Genomic DNA, 23934 nt, shown 5'->3' with positions numbered 1-23934 from the left:
AACAGAAATGATGGACTTAAATTATCCCTCTTATGGGAATAGTTCTACACCAGTTTCTCAACCTTTTTTGGATCAAGCACCACCTCAACGTCTCAAAGATCTTGATGCCCCCCCCCCCTAGCATAATAGACAGCCAAATTCTGAAAAAGTATAATATAAATATATACATTTTCTAATTGCACCCCCCCTGTGGGACATACACTCCACATTGAGAAACACTGTTCTACACAAATTCCAGAATTAACTTAATTTTATTTATTATTAAATCTTGTTAAAGTTATTTTTATCGGAACCTTAATGTAATTAAGGTTCTGATAAAACTATAGTGGGGATCAGTGAGGACTGTGTTGGCTTCTATCTTACATTAGACACTCTGCACTGACTCTCCATACCCTGCTATTGTCTCCATGTCAGTCTTCCACTCTTGTTGGTCAAATTATTTTGCTATCATCAGCAATACACCCCTCCCTCGTTTTCTTTGTCTTCCCTTCATCCCAGAAGAGGAAAGCCATTAGTGGTACGTAAGGTTCTCTCCTTATAAGCCTGTTAATTAATAGTCTCACTAATGCCAATAATTTTAGGCCAAGTTGAATTGGTTACCCAAGAATTCCTCTCCCTTACCTTGAAGTATTTGTAAACAAGCATATTAATCAAGTAGATATTAGATCCAGCATTATTTCAAAGCTGAATGTAGAAACAATGAAAGTTTCATAAAAATAAGTTGACCAGAGAGCTTACGGGAATACGCCTACCAGCATTTACGAGTAGGCCTAGCACGGACCACTTTAGAAAACATGCACGCTGCCCAAGCATCCATATATTCACTTTCTAATTTGGTCCATTTTTTTAAGGTTTTGAAATAATGCTGGATCTACTTGATTTTTATAATTTGTGCATCACTAAACTGAAGCCATTGGCTCTTTATTTTAGTAAAAAGTATATTAATCATTTGTTAGGCCTGCAGAAATCCCAGCATCATGTAACCTGCAGTATACCAATCACTTCACCCCACCCCCATATGCTTAAACTTAACTTTCCGGGAATGGTTTCATTTCTTTCTGTTCTATTAATATTTTAATCACTTGCATCAACTGCATCCATAATTTATTTCTCAATTCCCTAACTCATCACATTCTTGCCCTCACAGACCAAGAATCTCTCTAAATGTCTAATTTCAAATCTTCTTTGAGGCAATTCATCCTGCTCATGTAATGTCTAATTTATGTCTGAGAACATACAAAGAAAATCTTGCAGAAAATGTTAAAAGTTTCTCATTTATCTTTTATGTCTTTAACCAGAAGATTTCATTCTTTCAAGCTAGATCCAAAAGTAACACTTGTTGCATCGACAGCACTAAGCTCTTTGTTAAGTTTGTATGGTTCTCGGCAACTTTGTGAAATCTGACTTGAATTATCCCTTAGATCTACAGAATGATTTTATCTTCTTGATGACTGTTCCATGTAGTGCTTGTCTTTTTCTTCATAATCAGGAATAATAACATTTAAACAAAGGCAACAACATATAAGATTTCCATGTATGGCACTGACTAACCTCAGACAGAATATTTAAGTATGCTATTTTATTTGCTTTTCCTTGGAAAAATCCTTGACTGTGAAAAATGGGAGTCCTCAAGGTTAGTTGCTACCAGATCTCAATAGTGTATACACACAGTTCTCAGAGAGACTGTATATAACTAAAAGAATCTTACCAAATACAACCACCACCAAACATATCTGCTTCAACCATTCCAAAGATCAATCACATTCTCTCTCTCTCTCTTTCTCATACAAACACACACACACACACACACCGAACTAGAAAAGCAGCTTTATGGATATGAAAAGATTCAGGCTGGATGATTGCAAAAGCAAAAGACCCTTCCAAAAAAGTAGAACAGAACAACATTGCTCTTACTGCACAGAAAATACACATTCAAAACAAATGCCTATTCAGAGAATCTGCCAGGAAATAACCAAAGTAATTGTTGCCAGAAGTTAAATCTGGAAGATAGTACTGCTACATTCAAGAAGCTCAACTATTAAGACTGCTGAATATGAATATAAGAGTATAACAATCAATCAAGAAACCATTCACATATCAAACTGATGGATCTACTGAAATTATATACGGTGCTTGTTGATGCTTATGGCTATTTTGTCTGTTTTCATAAGGAGAGTACCCCTTGTATTACATCATTGGCTTTTTTTTCCTCCAGTTAAATTAAAACATTGATGATGTGTATTATATAAGGCACTTTGTCTGGTTGGGGCGAGTGGTTAGCATATCAGTTCTTCAACCAACAAAGTGTTAGTTCAAATTCTGCTATGGGGCATGGATGTTTATGATGGTCCTTAGGTGGGAAATCACCTGGTGTGAGACCTACTGATTGGAGTCCTGATGTTTAGTTCCTAGGGAAAGATTTCTAGATTATGTAAAAATAAATAAAAATACAAATGTACACACACACACACATATATATATAAAATCTTAGCCCACCCAAGGTACTAATAGGTTTACAGCCTTTCCTGGGTGGGTGGGTGTGTTGGGGGGGTTACATTAAAAAATATGTACTGTCATTCTGATCCATGGAGATGAATATAATGAAAAAATCCAAAATACAGTAGCACTTAATTTATGGATTTCTTCTAGGCTTTTAATTTATTAATAAGTATACATTTCATTGAACCACTTGCAAAAGACATACCTGGGGATCCAGAAAAAACAGAAAATGATGGAACTACTGTTTCAGGAGGTAACACTGTATTATCAGCTATCATGCAGCAATCCTTTAGAACACATCTACGACCCTGTAATAATTTGGCACACGCACAAAAAAAATTCATGTTAGTTGTCAATGTTATTTTATTTCTAGTAAAATTATTAAAACAAACTTATTAATAAAATTAAGCATTACATGGAATAATTCTGCTTGCTTCATATGTTCATAAACCTAACAATCCTACTCACTAAAGGATGTAAAGCAAAAGCACATTAGTATTAATGTGCTTTAGCTTTACATCCTCCTCCTCCCTTCTTAAGCCACTTCATGGTTTTAGTGAAATGCACTGAGAGATGATCCTGTTTTGCAGGATCATCTGTCTGTGCAAGATTTCCAATACATAAAACACAAGTGCTACTACTCCACACTATTTATTTATTAGTAAAGCTTCGTACTGAATGAAAAATGAGAGGATGAGTGTACCTGATTATAATTGTAATCAGGTGTCCAAAACCTAAGGATGGACACTATTTTTGAAGATTACAACTGCAAATTCAGATGAATCGTTTTGTGGCAATTTGTATAACTGACTATTTTGAGTAAAAAGCAGGTAACACATTCAAATTTTTGGATCACGTGGTAGCACTCAACAGGATAAAAAGTGAAAGGATGCACTAAGTGAATTGCATTTGAAGGAAACTGTTTTCATGAAGATATAAAGTTGCAAAGTTGAATGTCTTGTAATGTCTTAAAGACATCATCTAGATGATTTCACACAGGGAAGAATCATTGGAAAGCTTGAAGGCCACAGAAATACTGATATTGCCAGAGAGAGAGAGAGAGAGAGTTTGGAATCTCACTTAGCACATCCAGGCTCTGGGAAGCATTTCAAACCAATGGAATGTGTTCTAGATATTTGCTAAGAGGTAGAAAGATTTTTGGTTATAACAACAAAACATAATCAACACACCACGGCAGGTCAGCTTGCAAGTTGGCTCCATTCAGGCACGGGTACCCAGATATCTTGACAAACTGTGGCAAGATATCCATTTATTCACAGTTCATCTTAAAGCATTTTCAGTGGCGATGTATCCATAAAAACTGGAAAAGACACCAATGGGCTAATGTGCTCATTAGAGATAAGAGTCATTTTAGTCTTTCCTCCGATTCTAGATGACACTTGATCTGACGTGAAAGTGGTACTGCTTACCATCGTGAGAATGTTCTTGGAAGGGATAAATATGGCAGTGCTGGGGTCATGGTGTGGAGAGGCATTATGCTTAATAGATGAACTGAGCTACAAGTGCTGGAAAAAGGGGACTATGACTGGTGAATGATATTACAAGTTCTTCAGTGTCATGTTTGATTGTTTTGTGGTGCTGTAGGCAAAGAATTCATTTTTTTGGATGGCAATGCCACTGCCATAAATGGGCAGTAGAGATACTTCTGGAGACCGAGGATATTAATCGAATTGAGTGGCCAGCACGTTCCCCAGATCTCAATCGCATAGAATACATTTGGAACACAACAGGGCAATGCAATGCTGCTCGAAATTCCCCTTGGTGCTAAGAATGGTACAATGCTGTGAGAGCTGCATTGCAGTTCAGGGTGGACATATTCCATACTGAAATGTCTCTCTGCATAGTTTTCTGTAAGCACTGTATATTAATTCCTGATCTAATTCCTTAGGAAATTTGTAACTTTTGCCAAAAATGTATTGCAATTTAATTTGTACAAAATTTATAACACATTTTTTGTGTAATAATTTATTATGTATGCCGGCAATAAATTTATGTCCACATTTGGCTGTAGTCGTGAAAATGTTTTCATATACAGGTAAAAATGTAGTTTATCCTTAGCTTAGATGGACACCAGTGTACATCTTTATAACAGGGCTCATTTTAGTATGTTTATAATTATATAGAGGTGGCGCTAGTGTCCTTGGTAAATGTGGCGGTCGAATTTAGCTAGTCTAGAAAACGTGTTTTTAAAGTTAAATATAGTGTGGCTTTTTGTCACAAATTGTGCTGCAATTGTGCATCGGTTAGAAACAAGTGTCCTTCAGTGGTATTCTTGTTTAGAACTGTGTTGTATATATTGTGTTTTCACTGCCGTTTGTTTCACTATATCAACGTGTAAAGATGGCGTCCAACAAGAAACGTACGTCAGCGGCGCGCAGGACTTCTACTACTACACGAAAGGTGGGGGGGGGGTGGGGGGGGGGGGGGGTGGGGGGGGGGGGGGGTGGGGGGGGGGGGGGGTGGGGGGGGGGGGGGGTGGGGGGGGGGGGGGGTGGGGGGGGGGGGGGGTGGGGGGGGGGGGGGGTGGGGGGGGGGGGGGGTGGGGGGGGGGGGGGGTGGGGGGGGGGGGGGGTGGGGGGGGGGGGGGGTGGGGGGGGGGGGGGGTGGGGGGGGGGGGGGGTGGGGGGGGGGGGGGGTGGGGGGGGGGGGGGGTGGGGGGGGGGGGGGGTGGGGGGGGGGGGGGGTGGGGGGGGGGGGGGGTGGGGGGGGGGGGGGGTGGGGGGGGGGGGGGGTGGGGGGGGGGGGGGGTGGGGGGGGGGGGGGGTGGGGGGGGGGGGGGGTGGGGGGGGGGGGGGGTGGGGGGGGGGGGGGGTGGGGGGGGGGGGGGGTGGGGGGGGGGGGGGGTGGGGGGGGGGGGGGGTGGGGGGGGGGGGGGGTGGGGGGGGGGGGGGGTGGGGGGGGGGGAATGGGATCGGTTACTGGATGGGAAGAACATCAACAGTGCATGGGAAGCATTTAAACAATACTTAAATGATGTGATATCAGAATGTGTCCCAAGAGTTCGAAGAATAAATAGGGTAGGAGTCAAATGGATGTGAAATCTTATTAAGCAAGAGATTCATAAGGAAAGGATGATGTAGAAAGAATACAGTGTGCATAAGGATGATGTCCGTTATGAAAATTATACGCAGCAGGCTAGAATAGTCGCAACTGTTGTACGGAAAGCAAAGTCTGAGTATGAAAAGAAACTGGCTCTACGTGCTAAAGACAATCCACAAGAATTCTATTGATATGCTGCAAAGAAAAAAAAAAGAATAAATAACGCTTCTAAATGCAGATGGCTTGAGAGTTACAGATGCAGAAGCAGTTCTTCAACTAATGAGTGCCCATTTTGTTAAAAGCTATCAGCCTGTTGTACACGACACTGAGCTCACTGCTACTGCTTCACTGGATGAAGAAACTCGGGTATGAGGATGAGCTATTTGAGCTTGTTATCTGAATCCTTATTCAATTTGTTGCACAAATTGAATAAGAATTCAGTAATAGGGACTGATGGGATATCAGCCATGTCTGCTAAAAGAGTGTTCAGCTGAACTTCCCATTCCTTTGACCAGGCTAATATGTTTAATATGAGTCTCAGAACAGGGAAGATTCTGCAGAAATGGAAAGAATGTATGGTAATTCCATTACACAAGGGTGGTGCAAAGACTAGTGTATCCAATTATCGACCAATTAGTATCTCAGGTGTGGTGGTCAAGATTTTGGAAAAATTGGTTAGGGTTCGCATTCAGAAATAGGTTGATAGTGAATCTCTACTTTGCAACGAACAACATGGGTTTACTAAGAGAATGTCACGTTTTAGCAACTTGCTCAAATTCTATAACAATGTTACCATTGAACTAGAAAAGGGCAATGGATACACCATAATACCTTTGGATTTTGCTAAGGCTTTTTACAGAATACAGCATGGTAGACTGTTGCATAAATTGGAGAAAATGGGTTTGGGTTACAGAATATTAGCATATTGGAAGCTTTTTTCCCACTTGGTTAGACTACAATAAATTTAGTTTAATCCTTTATCCAAGTGTAAGCAAACAAAGTTTGCACCTGAAGTATCTTCAGAACTGAGGCAACTCGTGGTAAAGGTGGACCAAGCTCTCATCACTCCTTGTCTTAGTATCTCCCATAATGCAAAGCACATTTCCTTGCAGACATGTATAATGGTATGCATTAAGGGAAGGGCCACTACCCAGACCGGTTTTGACCTTTATTGAGGTCTCGTCAGTGGGAGCCAGACCCAGAGGTGTGATACTAAGGTGGAAGCAATGGAGAAGTCATACTTACCTATATGAGTTGCCAAAAAGTGTTTCACCTTATTATTAAATTACTCTGGATTTAGAAAAAGATATTTGAAGTTTTTTCCCACTTGGTTAGACTATAAATTTAGTTTAATCCTTTATCGACGTGTAAGCAAACTAACTTTGCGCCTGAGGCAACTCGTGGTAAAGGTGTGACCAAGCTCTCATCACTCCTTGTCTTATTATCTCCCATAATGCAAAGCACATCTCCTTGCAGACATGTATAATGCTATGTATTAAGGGAAGGGCCACTACTCAGACTGTGAAAAAAACTTCCAACATCTTTCTCTAAATCCAGAGTAATTTAATAACAAGGTGAAACACTTTTTGGCAACTCGTATAAGTAAATATGACTTCTCCATTGTTTCCACCTTAGTATCACCACCTCTGGGTCTGGCTTTCACTGACGAGACCTCAATAAAGGTCAAACCCGGTCTGGGTAGTAGTCCTTCCCTTAATGCATAGCATTATACATGTCTGCAAGGAAATGTGCTCTGCATTATGGGAGATACTAAGACAAGGAGTGATGCGAGCTTGGTCCACCTTTACGACAAGTTGCCTCAGTCCTGAAGATACTTCAGGAGCAAACTTTGTTTGCTTATACTTGGATAAAGGATTAAACTAAATTTATTATAATATTAGCATGGATAAGAGGATGGCTGACTGACAGATATCAAAAAGTGGTATACGGGGGATGTGAGTCTGCAAGATTTAAGGTGACAGGTGGTGTACCGCAAGGTTCAGTGCTTGGTCCACTGTTATTCAATCTGTACATTAACGATATTGGGAATGATTTGACAAGTGACATGCAGCTATTTGCTAATGATGCAAAGATAGGTAGGTAATCAGGAATGCTGCTGATATGTAGTACTTACAGAATGATTTGAATAGGCTGGAATTGTGGTCATTAGAAAATGGGTGTCAGTTCAATGTCAAGTCATTCACTTTTGCGATACTAGATATCCAATGTTGTATTATATTGGTGTGATTAGGCTAGAAGAAACTGATGAGGCTAGGGATCTTGGAATGTTAATAGATAGGAAGTTGAAGTTCAGGAGTCATGTGGCAAAGATTGCAAATACAAGTCAAAAGATAATTGCAATGCTGAAACGAACATTCACATACAAAGATAAGGATGTTTATTTTGCCTCTTGACAAGGCTATGATAAGATCGCACTTGGACTATTGTGCCAGGTCTGGTCTCGTGGTTTCCATTGTGATTCTGATGTACAAAGGAGAGTCTTAAAAATTATATCAGGATTGTGGAATACTGATTATGAAGACAGATTGAGAATTTATAAACTGTAGACACTAACAAACACTAGAAAGACGGGGAGATATGATTGAGACTTACAAAATTCTGAAAGGGTCATACAGGATTACAATTGATGGAATTTTTCAATTTATGGAGGGTGGGGAAAGGACGAGAGAGCATCCTTGGATGCTGAGAATGAAGACTGCTAAGAAGGGGTGAGGGCTAGATTTTTCTCTCAGAGGGTGGTGCGTGATTGGAATGGATTGCCGTTGGATATGATGAGTGCAAGCAAAGTGAATGAATTCAAGAATAAGTGTGATGGTATATGTGTGCAACTTGCCCAACTGTGTCAGGAAGACTGCAGACAGGACATTACAAAAGAACAAACAGGCAGATTATTATGTCTGTACACGAATGCTAGGAGTATCAGAAACAAAAGGATAGAGTTTGTTGCCTTAGTCATATGTTGTGACCTCAGATTGTAGGTATTAGTGACACCTGTCTATAAGAATCAGGTATTTGTAGTATATGGCCTCCCCAATGAGTTTCTGACTAATAATAATAATTACTCCCCTCCCAACAGCACCCATAAAAAGAGAGAGAGAGAGAGCGCTCCTCATAGGACTTTATACTCAAAATGGTCTAATTTCTTCCACTTATTGTTGTGTGTGTTATTACAATTTTAATATTGTATTCCTGAAAATGTCTCTGTGACAGAGATGAAACACTCTAACCAGTAAACCTGTTTAATTATTTCTCTGTGCTGTATTTATTTCATTACATTTAATATTACCTTAGCCAAACAAAAATCATGGGAACATCTTGGTTAAAACACAATAAATAAGCATCAGGATGGCAGCAAAATATTCTGAAGGCTATTGAAGAAGTTTTGTGAAGAAGAAAAGAGTATGAAAGTAATCAAAGATGATAATGGAGATATAAAAACAAATTCCAGATGACAAATCATGCTCTCATAATTATTACCATCTGTAAAAAGGGAAATTAAATGCGAGAATTACAGAGGAATTTGCCTACTGAGTGTGTTCCGGGTAAAATTTATGCAAGCATACTTAAGAAAAGACTAAGAAAGTCATGGGAGGGAAACTTGGAGAAAAAGATGTTCAGGCCAAATAGAAGCTGTCAAGATCAGATTTTCATTTTAAGACAGACAGTTAAAAAATTATGGAAATGTAACAAGGATCTGTATATAAAAATTTTTTTTTTGATCTGGAAAAGGCATGTGATAAGATACTAATTGAAAAGCTGTTCATAATGCTAGTTATATGTAGTAATAATGGGAAATTTGATGTACAGGAATGTAAAACAATAAACAACATAACATGGATTTAACTTATGTATATATTTTTATTAATATCTTCGCCCCAGTAAAAGGGCATCTTCAGTATGACTTTCAAATTAAACAACAAGAACAAAAACCGGTATATTCAACAATTACATGTGCAAACTGCATGTACATGATGTAGAGCATCATGGTCTAATTATATTAGAACATAAAAATAAGTTGAAACAAGATGTAATAATAAATTTAAAAAAAAATAATTAAATTTAAGTTAATTCCAAAATTTGTGATGAACTATTTCTCATAAGAAGGATAATTTAAGTCCATCGTTCCTATTTAGGTTGTGATAACATGCTTGGCAAGATTTGCAGAGCACACTATCACCACCATACACCAAGTGATTTGGAAGAAAATTAAGGTTCATAAAAGTAATAATCTCTTGGAGCATGTATCCAAAAAGAGTTGTGAGACCTTGCTACACTGACCAAATGTAAACAGAAATGATGGACTTAAATTATCCCTCTTATGGGAATAGTTCTACACCAGTTTCTCAACCTTTTTTGGATCAAGCACCACCTCAACGTCTCAAAGATCTTGATGCCCCCCCCCCCTAGCATAATAGACAGCCAAATTCTGAAAAAGTATAATATAAATATATACATTTTCTAATTGCACCCCCCCTGTGGGACATACACTCCACATTGAGAAACACTGTTCTACACAAATTCCAGAATTAACTTAATTTTATTTATTATTAAATCTTGTTAAAGTTATTTTTATCGGAACCTTAATGTAATTAAGGTTCTGATAAAACTATAGTGGGGATCAGTGAGGACTGTGTTGGCTTCTATCTTACATTAGACACTCTGCACTGACTCTCCATACCCTGCTATTGTCTCCATGTCAGTCTTCCACTCTTGTTGGTCAAATTATTTTGCTATCATCAGCAATACACCCCTCCCTCGTTTTCTTTGTCTTCCCTTCATCCCAGAAGAGGAAAGCCATTAGTGGTACGTAAGGTTCTCTCCTTATAAGCCTGTTAATTAATAGTCTCACTAATGCCAATAATTTTAGGCCAAGTTGAATTGGTTACCCAAGAATTCCTCTCCCTTACCTTGAAGTATTTGTAAACAAGCATATTAATCAAGTAGATATTAGATCCAGCATTATTTCAAAGCTGAATGTAGAAACAATGAAAGTTTCATAAAAATAAGTTGACCAGAGAGCTTACGGGAATACGCCTACCAGCATTTACGAGTAGGCCTAGCACGGACCACTTTAGAAAACATGCACGCTGCCCAAGCATCCATATATTCACTTTCTAATTTGGTCCATTTTTTTAAGGTTTTGAAATAATGCTGGATCTACTTGATTTTTATAATTTGTGCATCACTAAACTGAAGCCATTGGCTCTTTATTTTAGTAAAAAGTATATTAATCATTTGTTAGGCCTGCAGAAATCCCAGCATCATGTAACCTGCAGTATACCAATCACTTCACCCCACCCCCATATGCTTAAACTTAACTTTCCGGGAATGGTTTCATTTCTTTCTGTTCTATTAATATTTTAATCACTTGCATCAACTGCATCCATAATTTATTTCTCAATTCCCTAACTCATCACATTCTTGCCCTCACAGACCAAGAATCTCTCTAAATGTCTAATTTCAAATCTTCTTTGAGGCAATTCATCCTGCTCATGTAATGTCTAATTTATGTCTGAGAACATACAAAGAAAATCTTGCAGAAAATGTTAAAAGTTTCTCATTTATCTTTTATGTCTTTAACCAGAAGATTTCATTCTTTCAAGCTAGATCCAAAAGTAACACTTGTTGCATCGACAGCACTAAGCTCTTTGTTAAGTTTGTATGGTTCTCGGCAACTTTGTGAAATCTGACTTGAATTATCCCTTAGATCTACAGAATGATTTTATCTTCTTGATGACTGTTCCATGTAGTGCTTGTCTTTTTCTTCATAATCAGGAATAATAACATTTAAACAAAGGCAACAACATATAAGATTTCCATGTATGGCACTGACTAACCTCAGACAGAATATTTAAGTATGCTATTTTATTTGCTTTTCCTTGGAAAAATCCTTGACTGTGAAAAATGGGAGTCCTCAAGGTTAGTTGCTACCAGATCTCAATAGTGTATACACACAGTTCTCAGAGAGACTGTATATAACTAAAAGAATCTTACCAAATACAACCACCACCAAACATATCTGCTTCAACCATTCCAAAGATCAATCACATTCTCTCTCTCTCTCTTTCTCATACAAACACACACACACACACACACCGAACTAGAAAAGCAGCTTTATGGATATGAAAAGATTCAGGCTGGATGATTGCAAAAGCAAAAGACCCTTCCAAAAAAGTAGAACAGAACAACATTGCTCTTACTGCACAGAAAATACACATTCAAAACAAATGCCTATTCAGAGAATCTGCCAGGAAATAACCAAAGTAATTGTTGCCAGAAGTTAAATCTGGAAGATAGTACTGCTACATTCAAGAAGCTCAACTATTAAGACTGCTGAATATGAATATAAGAGTATAACAATCAATCAAGAAACCATTCACATATCAAACTGATGGATCTACTGAAATTATATACGGTGCTTGTTGATGCTTATGGCTATTTTGTCTGTTTTCATAAGGAGAGTACCCCTTGTATTACATCATTGGCTTTTTTTTCCTCCAGTTAAATTAAAACATTGATGATGTGTATTATATAAGGCACTTTGTCTGGTTGGGGCGAGTGGTTAGCATATCAGTTCTTCAACCAACAAAGTGTTAGTTCAAATTCTGCTATGGGGCATGGATGTTTATGATGGTCCTTAGGTGGGAAATCACCTGGTGTGAGACCTACTGATTGGAGTCCTGATGTTTAGTTCCTAGGGAAAGATTTCTAGATTATGTAAAAATAAATAAAAATACAAATGTACACACACACACACATATATATATAAAATCTTAGCCCACCCAAGGTACTAATAGGTTTACAGCCTTTCCTGGGTGGGTGGGTGTGTTGGGGGGGTTACATTAAAAAATATGTACTGTCATTCTGATCCATGGAGATGAATATAATGAAAAAATCCAAAATACAGTAGCACTTAATTTATGGATTTCTTCTAGGCTTTTAATTTATTAATAAGTATACATTTCATTGAACCACTTGCAAAAGACATACCTGGGGATCCAGAAAAAACAGAAAATGATGGAACTACTGTTTCAGGAGGTAACACTGTATTATCAGCTATCATGCAGCAATCCTTTAGAACACATCTACGACCCTGTAATAATTTGGCACACGCACAAAAAAAATTCATGTTAGTTGTCAATGTTATTTTATTTCTAGTAAAATTATTAAAACAAACTTATTAATAAAATTAAGCATTACATGGAATAATTCTGCTTGCTTCATATGTTCATAAACCTAACAATCCTACTCACTAAAGGATGTAAAGCAAAAGCACATTAGTATTAATGTGCTTTAGCTTTACATCCTCCTCCTCCCTTCTTAAGCCACTTCATGGTTTTAGTGAAATGCACTGAGAGATGATCCTGTTTTGCAGGATCATCTGTCTGTGCAAGATTTCCAATACATAAAACACAAGTGCTACTACTCCACACTATTTATTTATTAGTAAAGCTTCGTACTGAATGAAAAATGAGAGGATGAGTGTACCTGATTATAATTGTAATCAGGTGTCCAAAACCTAAGGATGGACACTATTTTTGAAGATTACAACTGCAAATTCAGATGAATCGTTTTGTGGCAATTTGTATAACTGACTATTTTGAGTAAAAAGCAGGTAACACATTCAAATTTTTGGATCACGTGGTAGCACTCAACAGGATAAAAAGTGAAAGGATGCACTAAGTGAATTGCATTTGAAGGAAACTGTTTTCATGAAGATATAAAGTTGCAAAGTTGAATGTCTTGTAATGTCTTAAAGACATCATCTAGATGATTTCACTCAGGGAAGAATCATTGGAAAGCTTGAAGGCCACAGAAATACTGATATTGCCAGAGAGAGAGAGAGAGAGAGTTTGGAATCTCACTTAGCACATCCAGGCTCTGGGAAGCATTTCAAACCAATGGAATGTGTTCTAGATATTTGCTAAGAGGTAGAAAGATTTTTGGTTATAACAACAAAACATAATCAACACACCACGGCAGGTCAGCTTGCAAGTTGGCTCCATTCAGGCACGGGTACCCAGATATCTTGACAAACTGTGGCAAGATATCCATTTATTCACAGTTCATCTTAAAGCATTTTCAGTGGCGATGTATCCATAAAAACTGGAAAAGACACCAATGGGCTAATGTGCTCATTAGAGATAAGAGTCATTTTAGTCTTTCCTCCGATTCTAGATGACACTTGATCTGACGTGAAAGTGGTACTGCTTACCATCGTGAGAATGTTCTTGGAAGGGATAAATATGGCAGTGCTGGGGTCATGGTGTGGAGAGGCATTATGCTTAATAGATGAACTGAGCTACAAGTGCTGGAAAAAGGGGACTATGACTGGTGAATGATATTACAAGTTCTTCAGTGTCATGTTTGATTGTTTTGTGGTGCTGTAGGCAAAGAATTCATTTTTTTGGATGGCAATGCCACTGCCATAAATGGGCAGTAGAGATACTTCTGGAGACCGAGGATATTAATCGAATTGAGTGGCCAGCACGTTCCCCAGATCTCAATCGCATAGAATACATTTGGAACACAACAGGGCAATGCAATGCTGCTCGAAATTCCCCTTGGTGCTAAGAATGGTACAATGCTGTGAGAGCTGCATTGCAGTTCAGGGTGGACATATTCCATACTGAAATGTCTCTCTGCATAGTTTTCTGTAAGCACTGTATATTAATTCCTGATCTAATTCCTTAGGAAATTTGTAACTTTTGCCAAAAATGTATTGCAATTTAATTTGTACAAAATTTATAACACATTTTTTGTGTAATAATTTATTATGTATGCCGGCAATAAATTTATGTCCACATTTGGCTGTAGTCGTGAAAATGTTTTCATATACAGGTAAAAATGTAGTTTATCCTTAGCTTAGATGGACACCAGTGTACATCTTTATAACAGGGCTCATTTTAGTATGTTTATAATTATATAGAGGTGGCGCTAGTGTCCTTGGTAAATGTGGCGGTCGAATTTAGCTAGTCTAGAAAACGTGTTTTTAAAGTTAAATATAGTGTGGCTTTTTGTCACAAATTGTGCTGCAATTGTGCATCGGTTAGAAACAAGTGTCCTTCAGTGGTATTATTGTTTAGAACTGTGTTGTATATATTGTGTTTTCACTGCCGTTTGTTTCACTATATCAACGTGTAAAGATGGCGTCCAACAAGAAACGTACGTCAGCGGCGCGCAGGACTTCTACTACTACACGAAAGGCTGGCTCAGCGTTAGATTTTTCGCAATGGATGCGTTGCGGAAACTGCTATATGTATGCACCGAAAAATGTGAAGGATCTGTGGTCGGTCTGGCAAAATGAGAAGAACGAAAATGTCGACGTATGTGAGAAGTGTCGGGATAGGCTGGAGCGTTTAGGAATGGAAGCTGACATCGGGACCGTAGCGGAAGAACTTCGGCGGGAGTTTATGAAAATGAAAAATGACCTTCATCTTCTTCATGAGGAAGTGGAAGTGATCGGTAAGGAGATACTGGAAGTTAAAGCTGAGTTTAATGTGTTAAACAGAGAAATTAGGACTATAGAGATTACTTTAGCTGAAGTAACTAGAACAGGATTACATATGGGTGAGTCTTTGGTGAATGATTCAGTAATAAACAGTATGGGAGTGATTGGGAGTCAACATAATAAAACCACAAGTGGCCTAGAAGAAATGAGATGTAGTGAGAGTGGGGGGGTAAGTAATAGAGAGTTGAGTAATGAAGCTGGGAGAGTCATGCTGAATAGTGTAGAGAATGAGTCCATGAGTGTGGACTTGAATGAAGTTAAGAGTGGTAAAATATATGGTGATTCTATGATTAAAGGTATGGAGAGTGGTATGCATGAGGAGTGCTTGGCTGATGGGACAATAGAAAGAGTGGCTTTAGCAATAAAGAGAGGGCATGAAGCAGACAAGATGATAGTTATGGTGGGTACGAATGACCTGAGAGGTAGTATAAATCGGGTAGGAAAAGATTTAAGAACATTATTAGATATTGTGAAGAGGAAAAGTGTCAATGGGAGAATAGTGTGTGTACTGCCTCGTTTTGACAATTACGAGTTAAGTAGACGAGCAATGATAATGAATGATATGATTGCAAGAATGTGCAGAAAAAGAGGTCTGGAGTTTGTTGATGTTTGGAGTGTGTTTGAAGGAAAAAGGCAGTTGTATGCTAGAGATGGACTGCATCTTAACATGGAAGGACATAAGCGATTGAAGAAGTTATTGTTTTCTGAACAGGTTGAAGTTATTGGGCAGGGAAACTAATATTGAAAAGGTTGAGTGTAAGAGAGAGAAACTTTAGCACTGATTGTGTATTTATTGATCCTTATAGGCTGAATAAATTGCAGAAGAGAGGGGATAAAAATCGGCATAGGACTACGGTAGTTAGTGACTTATATATCAGTTCTAAAGCCGGTACAAGATCTAGAGGGAATCTGCAATTTTTGTATACCAATGCTAGAAGCATTCGAAATAAGAGAGAAGAATTTTTGGCATTAGTCAGTGAAATCTCACCAAAAGTTGTAGGCATTAGTGAAACTTGGCTGTCAGCAGAAGATGTGGTCACTGGAATTGAATGTGATGGGTACAGTATTTTCAGGGAGGATAGAGAAGATAGAACAGGAGGAGGAGTACTGTTGATGATAGCTGATGTGTTGCAGCCAAAGAAAGTAGTATATCATGATGATAGACATGTGAATGAGAGTTCATTTGAGGCAGTCTGGTGCGAAATAGTGACCAACGCAACCAAATATACAGTTGGATGCTGCTATAGGCCAGGGAGTACGGGGGGAGATATTGAATTCATGCATCAGCAACTTAGTGCAATGAGTGAAGGCTTGGTGATTATTATGGGGGATTTTAATTACGGTGATATCAATTGGAAGGAGGAAATATCACGTAGCAAAAAGGAAATGGAATTCATACATCTTCTACGAGATAATTACTTGAAACAGCACGTAACTGAAGGGACACGTGGTGTGAGAGTGTTGGACCTGGTTATTGGTTCAGAGGTTATATGCATAAGTAAGGTGTCCTCGTTACCTCCAGTTGGTGAAAGCGATCATGTGGTATTGACTTGGGAGGTTGCAAAATCTGTGGATTTTTCTATTAAGAAGGGGTATGTACGGAACTACGGGTTAGGCAATTATAACAAGCTTCGGAGTGAGCTTGCAGCCATCCCATGGCAGAACATATTGCAAGGGAAAGATGTTAGCAGTGCTTGGGATAAAATCAGCGGGTATCTGAGGAAAGCAATATCAGATTGTGTCCCCATGGTTAGGAGGTCAAACAAGGCAGGCATTAGATGGATGAGCAGTAGTATCAAGCTTGAACTGCAAAAAAAGAAAATGTTATGGAGAATTTACAAGGAGAAAGGCGATCAGGACACCCATGAGCAGTACAAGGCTCAAGCTAGGAAGGTTACCAGCATAGTAAGAAAAGCTAAATCAGATTATGAGAAGACCTTAGCCAAAGAGATCAAGGGTAATCCCAAAGAGTTCTTCCGCTATGTGGCAAGTAAGAGGAAGAATGACTTCGGAAGGATAACCTTAGTGGGTGCTGATGGTATTGAGGTGACAAAATCAGATGTAATAGTCGAGTTACTGAGTGATCACTTTTCAAAAGTCTATCACCCAAGTGAGGATATCTCTATACCTACAGCAATACCTAATGTGAGAATTGAAGCTAAAGAATCAGAGGTATTAAATATATTGCAAAACTTAAATGCAAACACTGCGGTAGGCTTAGATGGAATATCAGCTCGGGTGTTGTGTGAATGTGCAAATGAATTGTCAACCCCTCTCACCTGGATATTTAACTTAAGTTTGAACTCTGGTATGGTCCCTAGGGAGTGGAAGTTAGGCAAAGTGGTTCCTTTGCATAAGGGTGGCTCTAAAACTGCAGTATTGAATTACAGACCAATCACCATCTCAGGAGTAGTGGTAAAAGTATTGGAAAAGTTGGTTAAAGACAAAATTCAAGAATGGGTGGATCAGGATATGATACTCTATAGGGGCCAACATGGTTTTGTTAAAGGTAGATCCTGCCTTAGCAATCTATTAACTATTCATAATAGAATAACATCTGAGTTGGACAAAGGAACTGGCTACACAGTGGTACTTCTGGATTTTGCTAAGGCTTTTGACAGGATACCCCATAGAACACTGTTATGCAAATTGGAGCAGATGGGAATGGATATTAAATTGGTGATATGGATAGGAGAATGGCTCAGGGAGAGATACCATAAGGTGGTGTATGGAGGAGCCGAGTCCAGAATGAGGCAGGTGACCAGTGGTGTGCCTCAGGGCTCTGTGCTTGGGCCAATGTTGTTTAATTTGTATATAAATGATATAGGAAACGGCTTAAAGGGAGATATTCAGTTGTTTGCTGATGATGCAAAGTTGTGTAGTGCAATAAAAAATCAAGCTGATGTTGAAAGTTTGCAGGAGGATTTAAATAAGCTGGTAAAATGGGCAAAAGAAAATGGATGTCAGTTCAATGTGGAAAAGTGTAAAGTCATGCATTTTGGGATTAAAAGATTACCAGCTGTGTACTACATCGATGGAAAGGTACTCCAAGAGATTGATGAGGCTAGGGACTTAGGGGTATTGGTAGATAGGGAGATGAAGTTCAGAGGACACATTGCTAAGGTGTCCAAGATTGCACATAGGATTACTTGGTTGTTGAGGAACACACTGACATCCAGAGATAAAGAGGTTATTATTCCCCTTTATAAAGCATTGATACTTCCACATTTGGATTACTGTGCTCAGGTCTGGTCACCTGGATTCCTTGGAGATGAGGAGGCTGTGGAGAGGGTTCAGAGAAGAGTGACCAAGTTGGTGAGTGATATAAAAAATGCTCCCTACATTGATAGATTGAGAGCTTGTGGATTGCAGAGATTGGTTGATAGGCGAAGAAGAGGGGATATGATAGAAACATTCAAATTACTAAAAGGTTTTTATAGGATTGATGCAGGGGAAATGTTTCAGCTGTGTGATAGTGATGGAAGAACAAGAGGTCATCTCTGGAAATTAAAGAAGAGTGTGGTTAACAAAGGTGTCAGAACAAGGTTTTTTGCCTGGAGGGTGGTGAATGAGTGGAATTCATTGCCTGACTTAGTTGTGAGCTCTTCGTCTGTAAATGAATTCAAGAAGAGATATGACAGATATTGTTTTGCTAGTTTGGGTCTCCCGCGATGAGTCTACTGACTCCATGGAGATACCCGTAATAATAATAATAATAATAATAATAATAATAAAATAATAATAATAATTATTAACAAAAGACCTCCATGAAGTTTAAAATATAATTATTACCAAACCTTTATAGAGCTGTGAAGCTTCATTGCAGGATGTCAACTTCAGGCATCATAAAGTCTATTGTACCATTCCTTAAATTCATTCACTGTCTGCATTCACAACCCTTTCCACACACATGCAACTCCATGCAAATGACTTTTGGTATATAATTAATTTCTAAACATCAACTTATCAAAGCTACTGATAAGTGTTGAAGTATCTGTGACCTGTTATAGAGTGATCATGTACCATATTATAACAGGAACAATAACACAATAAATTTTAGTATTACGTACTTTTTTTAGTAGATCAGTTTACTCTGACTAAACTTTTTTGGGAAAGCAAAAGTAACATTCCAAAGAATAAAAAACAAGGAATAAGAAAAGTCTAACTGAATGTGTCATTGTGGATAGTGATATCTTCACACATCTTCAGGATTAGAGAGTATATAGAGGATTTCAAATAGGAAGCAATCACCATTTAGTACTGAGCAGAAAAAAAAGTAAATATCATATCAGATATTAGCTAATGCCTTTTATTCCCTTATAGGGAGTAAGCAAGGGCTTTTAACCCTATTTAGCTTTTGGAGACTGAGTGGACAGTTCAATCTCCACTGATGGCCAATCAGAAATATCTGGCCCAAGAGTTATTATTATTATATTATTAAAAAATTAAACCAAATATATAATCTCTTGGCATCTTTAATTTATAGTATAACAAAGTGAAAAAACTTTCAAAAAGTCTTGGGAAGCTGGTAAGAATACAGAAAATAAATATGAAGGTTGCAAAATGTTTTGGAGGCTACTAATGAAGCTTAGAAATGGAGGAAACAGTACTATAAAATGATTCAGAGATGATGAAGGTGACATGGAAACTGAAGATAAAGATAGTGAAAATGTTTGCAGTAATTATTTTGAAAGCAAATGAAAACAAAAAATGACAGGACAATAGAAAATATTCGGGATAGATGCAATCAGAAGGACATATCAATACTTAAAGTAGAAAAAGCCATCAAAAACCTGAAATGTGGGAAGGTAACCAGAGTAGATATTTGACCAGAAATGCTCAAATATGGAGATACAAAAGTTTTACTGTGACTACACCGCATAATTCAGGTCTGGTCAGAGGTTCAAATTCTAGATGATCAGAATAGAGTTTTCATCATACCCATATATTAGAAGGGAGATAAAAACCAAATGTGAGAATTGCAGAGGAATTTCCCTAATAAGTGTCCCAATTAAATCTATGAGAATATACCAAGGATCTCTCTCTCTCTAAGATTTATAAATCTAGAAAAGGCATGTGACAAGATAAAATAAAGAGAATACCACACAAATGTTACCTTAATATCACCTTTAAACCTTCTGTAAAACTAAAGAACTTATTCAACTCCTCTAAGGATTCCCTTCCTCCCCTGGCCCACCCTGGAGTATACCATATTCAATGCACTTGTAACCTGTATAGGTGAAACTGGATGCATAAAGGTTGGTCGATTGGTAGAGCCTCCGCTACAAACGGCTTGCAAAAAGTTAAGCAAATTTGAGTGTGGTTAGTAGTTGGAACCACGGGGATCAATCGTTCGATGCTGTTGGTACACTCTCCCTCAATGAGTCTTTGGACTCCCTTGAGGTGTCACATAATAATAATAAATCCTATCAATGAAAATGGAACGTAATCATTAAACAAGTTAAGTTTAATAACCAATGGAAAACTTGGATTTTCTGCTTATGCCCTGGATATTCTAAACAGAAATGAAATGAAAAGTACCTATTCATTACATTACACCAAAACCAATAAATAATTATATAAAATTTTAAAAAATATATATTATGTTTAAATTTGTAGGATTGAACACAAATTATTATTATTATTATAAAAAAAACAACACTTCCACTGTTCAGGGATCTCAGAAAGCACATGGAAAGCAAAAGGAGCTCTGAAACGGACCGAATGGTGATGTCACAAAGACCAGACACCAAAGAAAAGTAACGACGCACATCAAGGTAAGCCGCTTCCGGATCCTAAAATTATAGATAACTTTGATTCATTTAAACTCACGGTGAAAGACTTATTAAATGCACACATGGAACAAATTTACAAAAAATTCGAGGAGTATGAATATTACATACAGTTCAATAATGAGACCACTGAAGAAATGTTAGGAACAGTGCGAGAAATAAAGACGAAATTAACGGTAGCAATAGAAACGCAAGAAACACTCCAATGCAAAAATCAAGAATTGCGGAAAGAAGTAAACACACTCAATTGTCAAATGGAACACATGCTACAAAAAGAAAGAAAAAAAGATCTTCAAATTGAGGGAATAACGAAAGAAAATACAGACGACTTAAGCAACATAATGCAAATGATCGGCAGCAAAATTGGAATTCAAATCGCAACCACAGATATCACCTATATCAACCAAGGCCCACAAAAAAATAAAGAGAGACCGCCACCAATCATCGCTCATTTTACCAACAGAAATCTGAGAGACTCTCTTACAGCAAGCAAGAAAACAATCTATATAACGGAACACTGGACTCCATACTTCAAAAATCTTCTATACCAGGCAAGGAAGACAAAAACAGAAAAACTACAAGTTCCTGTGGACAAAGAATTCCCAGATATTTTTGAGAAAGAATGAAAACACTCGAGTATACATAATTACAAGTGAATCCGACTTACACAGCCTACCAATATAAAACACTAACTCTTTACATCCTTAAGAATAAGATTAGAACTCATTTAAAAACTATATAATGGAGATCTCAAACATAGGCGAACATATCCAGTCAGACAACATAAACTTCAAGGTCTTTGACTCTTTGAAGAAATGGTCAGACAACATTTCCACCAACACCAACTTCACTATCATACACACAAACATAAGAAGTATAAAAAAACACTGGCTTACATTGATAACACAGCTCAATTATACCATGATAAACACAGATGCGCTAATACTGACCGAAGTTGCAAAAAATGACACAGAAATTTACGCATACAACATAAATAATTATCAAACCTATAACTTATGCAGACCAAAAAAAAGAGGAGGCAGCATTGTGGCATTTATCAAAGAAAAATACAATGTGACAGAAAAACAAACTCACTTCGAACATGCAGAAACACTAATTTTAGAACTCACAAATAGCCACAATAGTATCAAATACACAATAAACACAATATACAGACCCCCAGATAATAATCCACTCAGTTTTCTTCACGAGTTAGAAACATGGCTGAGCGGCATCGAACCACGTACAACACATAGGCTCATCCTAATAGGAGACATTAACATAAATACTCTTGACCACGCTTCTTCAACCACTAACACATATCTTGATATACTAGGTCAGTACAACATAAACCCTACCATTAACTCCCCAACAAGAGAAGAAATACTCAATAACTCACTAGCACAATCATGCATTGATCATATCAGCATACGGGCTCCCATCCATACATATATATCATCAGTAATTAACGTAAAAATTGCCAATCACTACTTTGTCTCAACTTCGTTTTATTACGTTTCCTATCCCCCCCTCTCACCACCACAAAAGTCGACAAAACTCGATCATACTAAAGAGCATTATCGATAACCAAGTAAAAAATACAGACTGGAATTCCCTACTTAAAATAAATGATCCTGTAACATTATACGAGAATTTTCAACTAAAGTTCACAGAAATATACAAAAAAGCAACAAAACCTAAACAAATGAGGCAACAAACAGACAACAATCCATGGATAAATGACGACATACTAAATACTATTACTGAAAAAGAAAATCTATGGAAAAAACTTAAAAAGTCACCCAGTAACACACATTTACAAACCTTATACAAAAACACAAGAAATAAACTAACAACGAAAATTCGTAAGGCAAAAAGACGCTACTACTTCCAAAAATTCATGGAATATAACGACAACATTAAGCAAACATGGGCTACACTCAACGAATTAGTAACCTGAAAAAAGAAAACTTCAGCACAAGATTTTATTGCAAAAAGCTTCGGTCAGGACACAAACCAAGAGGAACTAGCAGACCCATTCAACCATGCTTTCACAAACAGCATCACACAACTCAAAAACGACAAACTACCAACACAAAGTCAACAACAAACGATGTATTTTCCAACAATAACAAAACAGGAGCTGAAAGAAGCACTCCTAAAACTAAAACCAAAGACCTCTCCAGGAATAGACAAAATAAGACTCACAGACCTTATTCGACACAGCCATTATTCCACAACAACTAAAAACTGCAGTAATTACGCCAATATACAAACACGGCAAAAGAAATGATACTCAGAACTACAGACCAATAGCTACACTATCAGTCATCTCAAAAATTCTAGAAAAAATAACACACACCAGACTACAGAACTATTTACAGAAGTACAACATCATCTCAAAAAACCAATACTACTTTCAGAAAACAAAAAGCACCATTACTCTATTAGAAGACATCGCCGACACAATAAACAAAGCTCTCGACAAAAACAAGTACGCAGTCCTTATACTGCTGGACCTAACCAAAGCATTTGACACACTTGAACATGACATACTACTCACCAAACTATACTCAATAGGTATAAGAGGAACACTGCATACATGGTTCAAGAACTACCTCTCAAACAGAACACAAGTAACAAAAATAGGTACATGTCACAGTCGGAGTAAACAAGTAAAACACGGTGTACCTCAAGGTGCCATATTATCACCCACTCTATTCAACATATACATTAACGATGTTCATTACATATCCATAAGAAGTCAAATATTTCAATATGCAGATGACACTGCACTACTAGCAATCCACACAGACATTAACACAGCTTTCTGCAAAGCACAAGACCTAAACGAAATCACAACATACTTCCACCAAAACGCAATTCTAATCAACGGCACCAAAACACAGATGTTGATAATACACAATCCAAGAATCATACACCCCGCATCACTGTCGATACATTGTCACACATACCGCTGCATTAACAACAAAAATACCTGCCAATGTTCAGAAATCAAACCTATAACACACGCAAAATACCTCAGTCTCT

At 37.8% G+C, this 23934-nt stretch overlaps 1 protein-coding gene across 1 annotated transcript in view; it reads right to left on the bottom strand.

Annotated features, from left to right (window-relative positions):
• DCTN5-p25 (Dynactin 5, p25 subunit) overlaps positions 1–23934 on the bottom strand; it is a 113603-nt gene that overhangs the window by 13399 nt on the left and 76270 nt on the right. Inside the window, exon 5 of the mRNA XM_090407284.1 lies at positions 12571–12673. Within this exon, the coding sequence (XP_090263410.1) occupies positions 12571–12673 (103 nt within the window). The remainder of the gene's footprint in view (positions 1–12570; positions 12674–23934) is intronic.

Source organism: Typopeltis vanoorti, chromosome 17, assembly GCF_054136105.1.
Source record: "Typopeltis vanoorti isolate ZY-2024b chromosome 17, IOZ_Tvanoo_1.0, whole genome shotgun sequence".
Lineage (NCBI taxonomy): Eukaryota > Metazoa > Arthropoda > Arachnida > Uropygi > Thelyphonidae > Typopeltis > Typopeltis vanoorti.
Note: the sequence above shows the minus strand (reverse complement) of the source record. Positions and strands in the feature narration are given on the sequence as shown.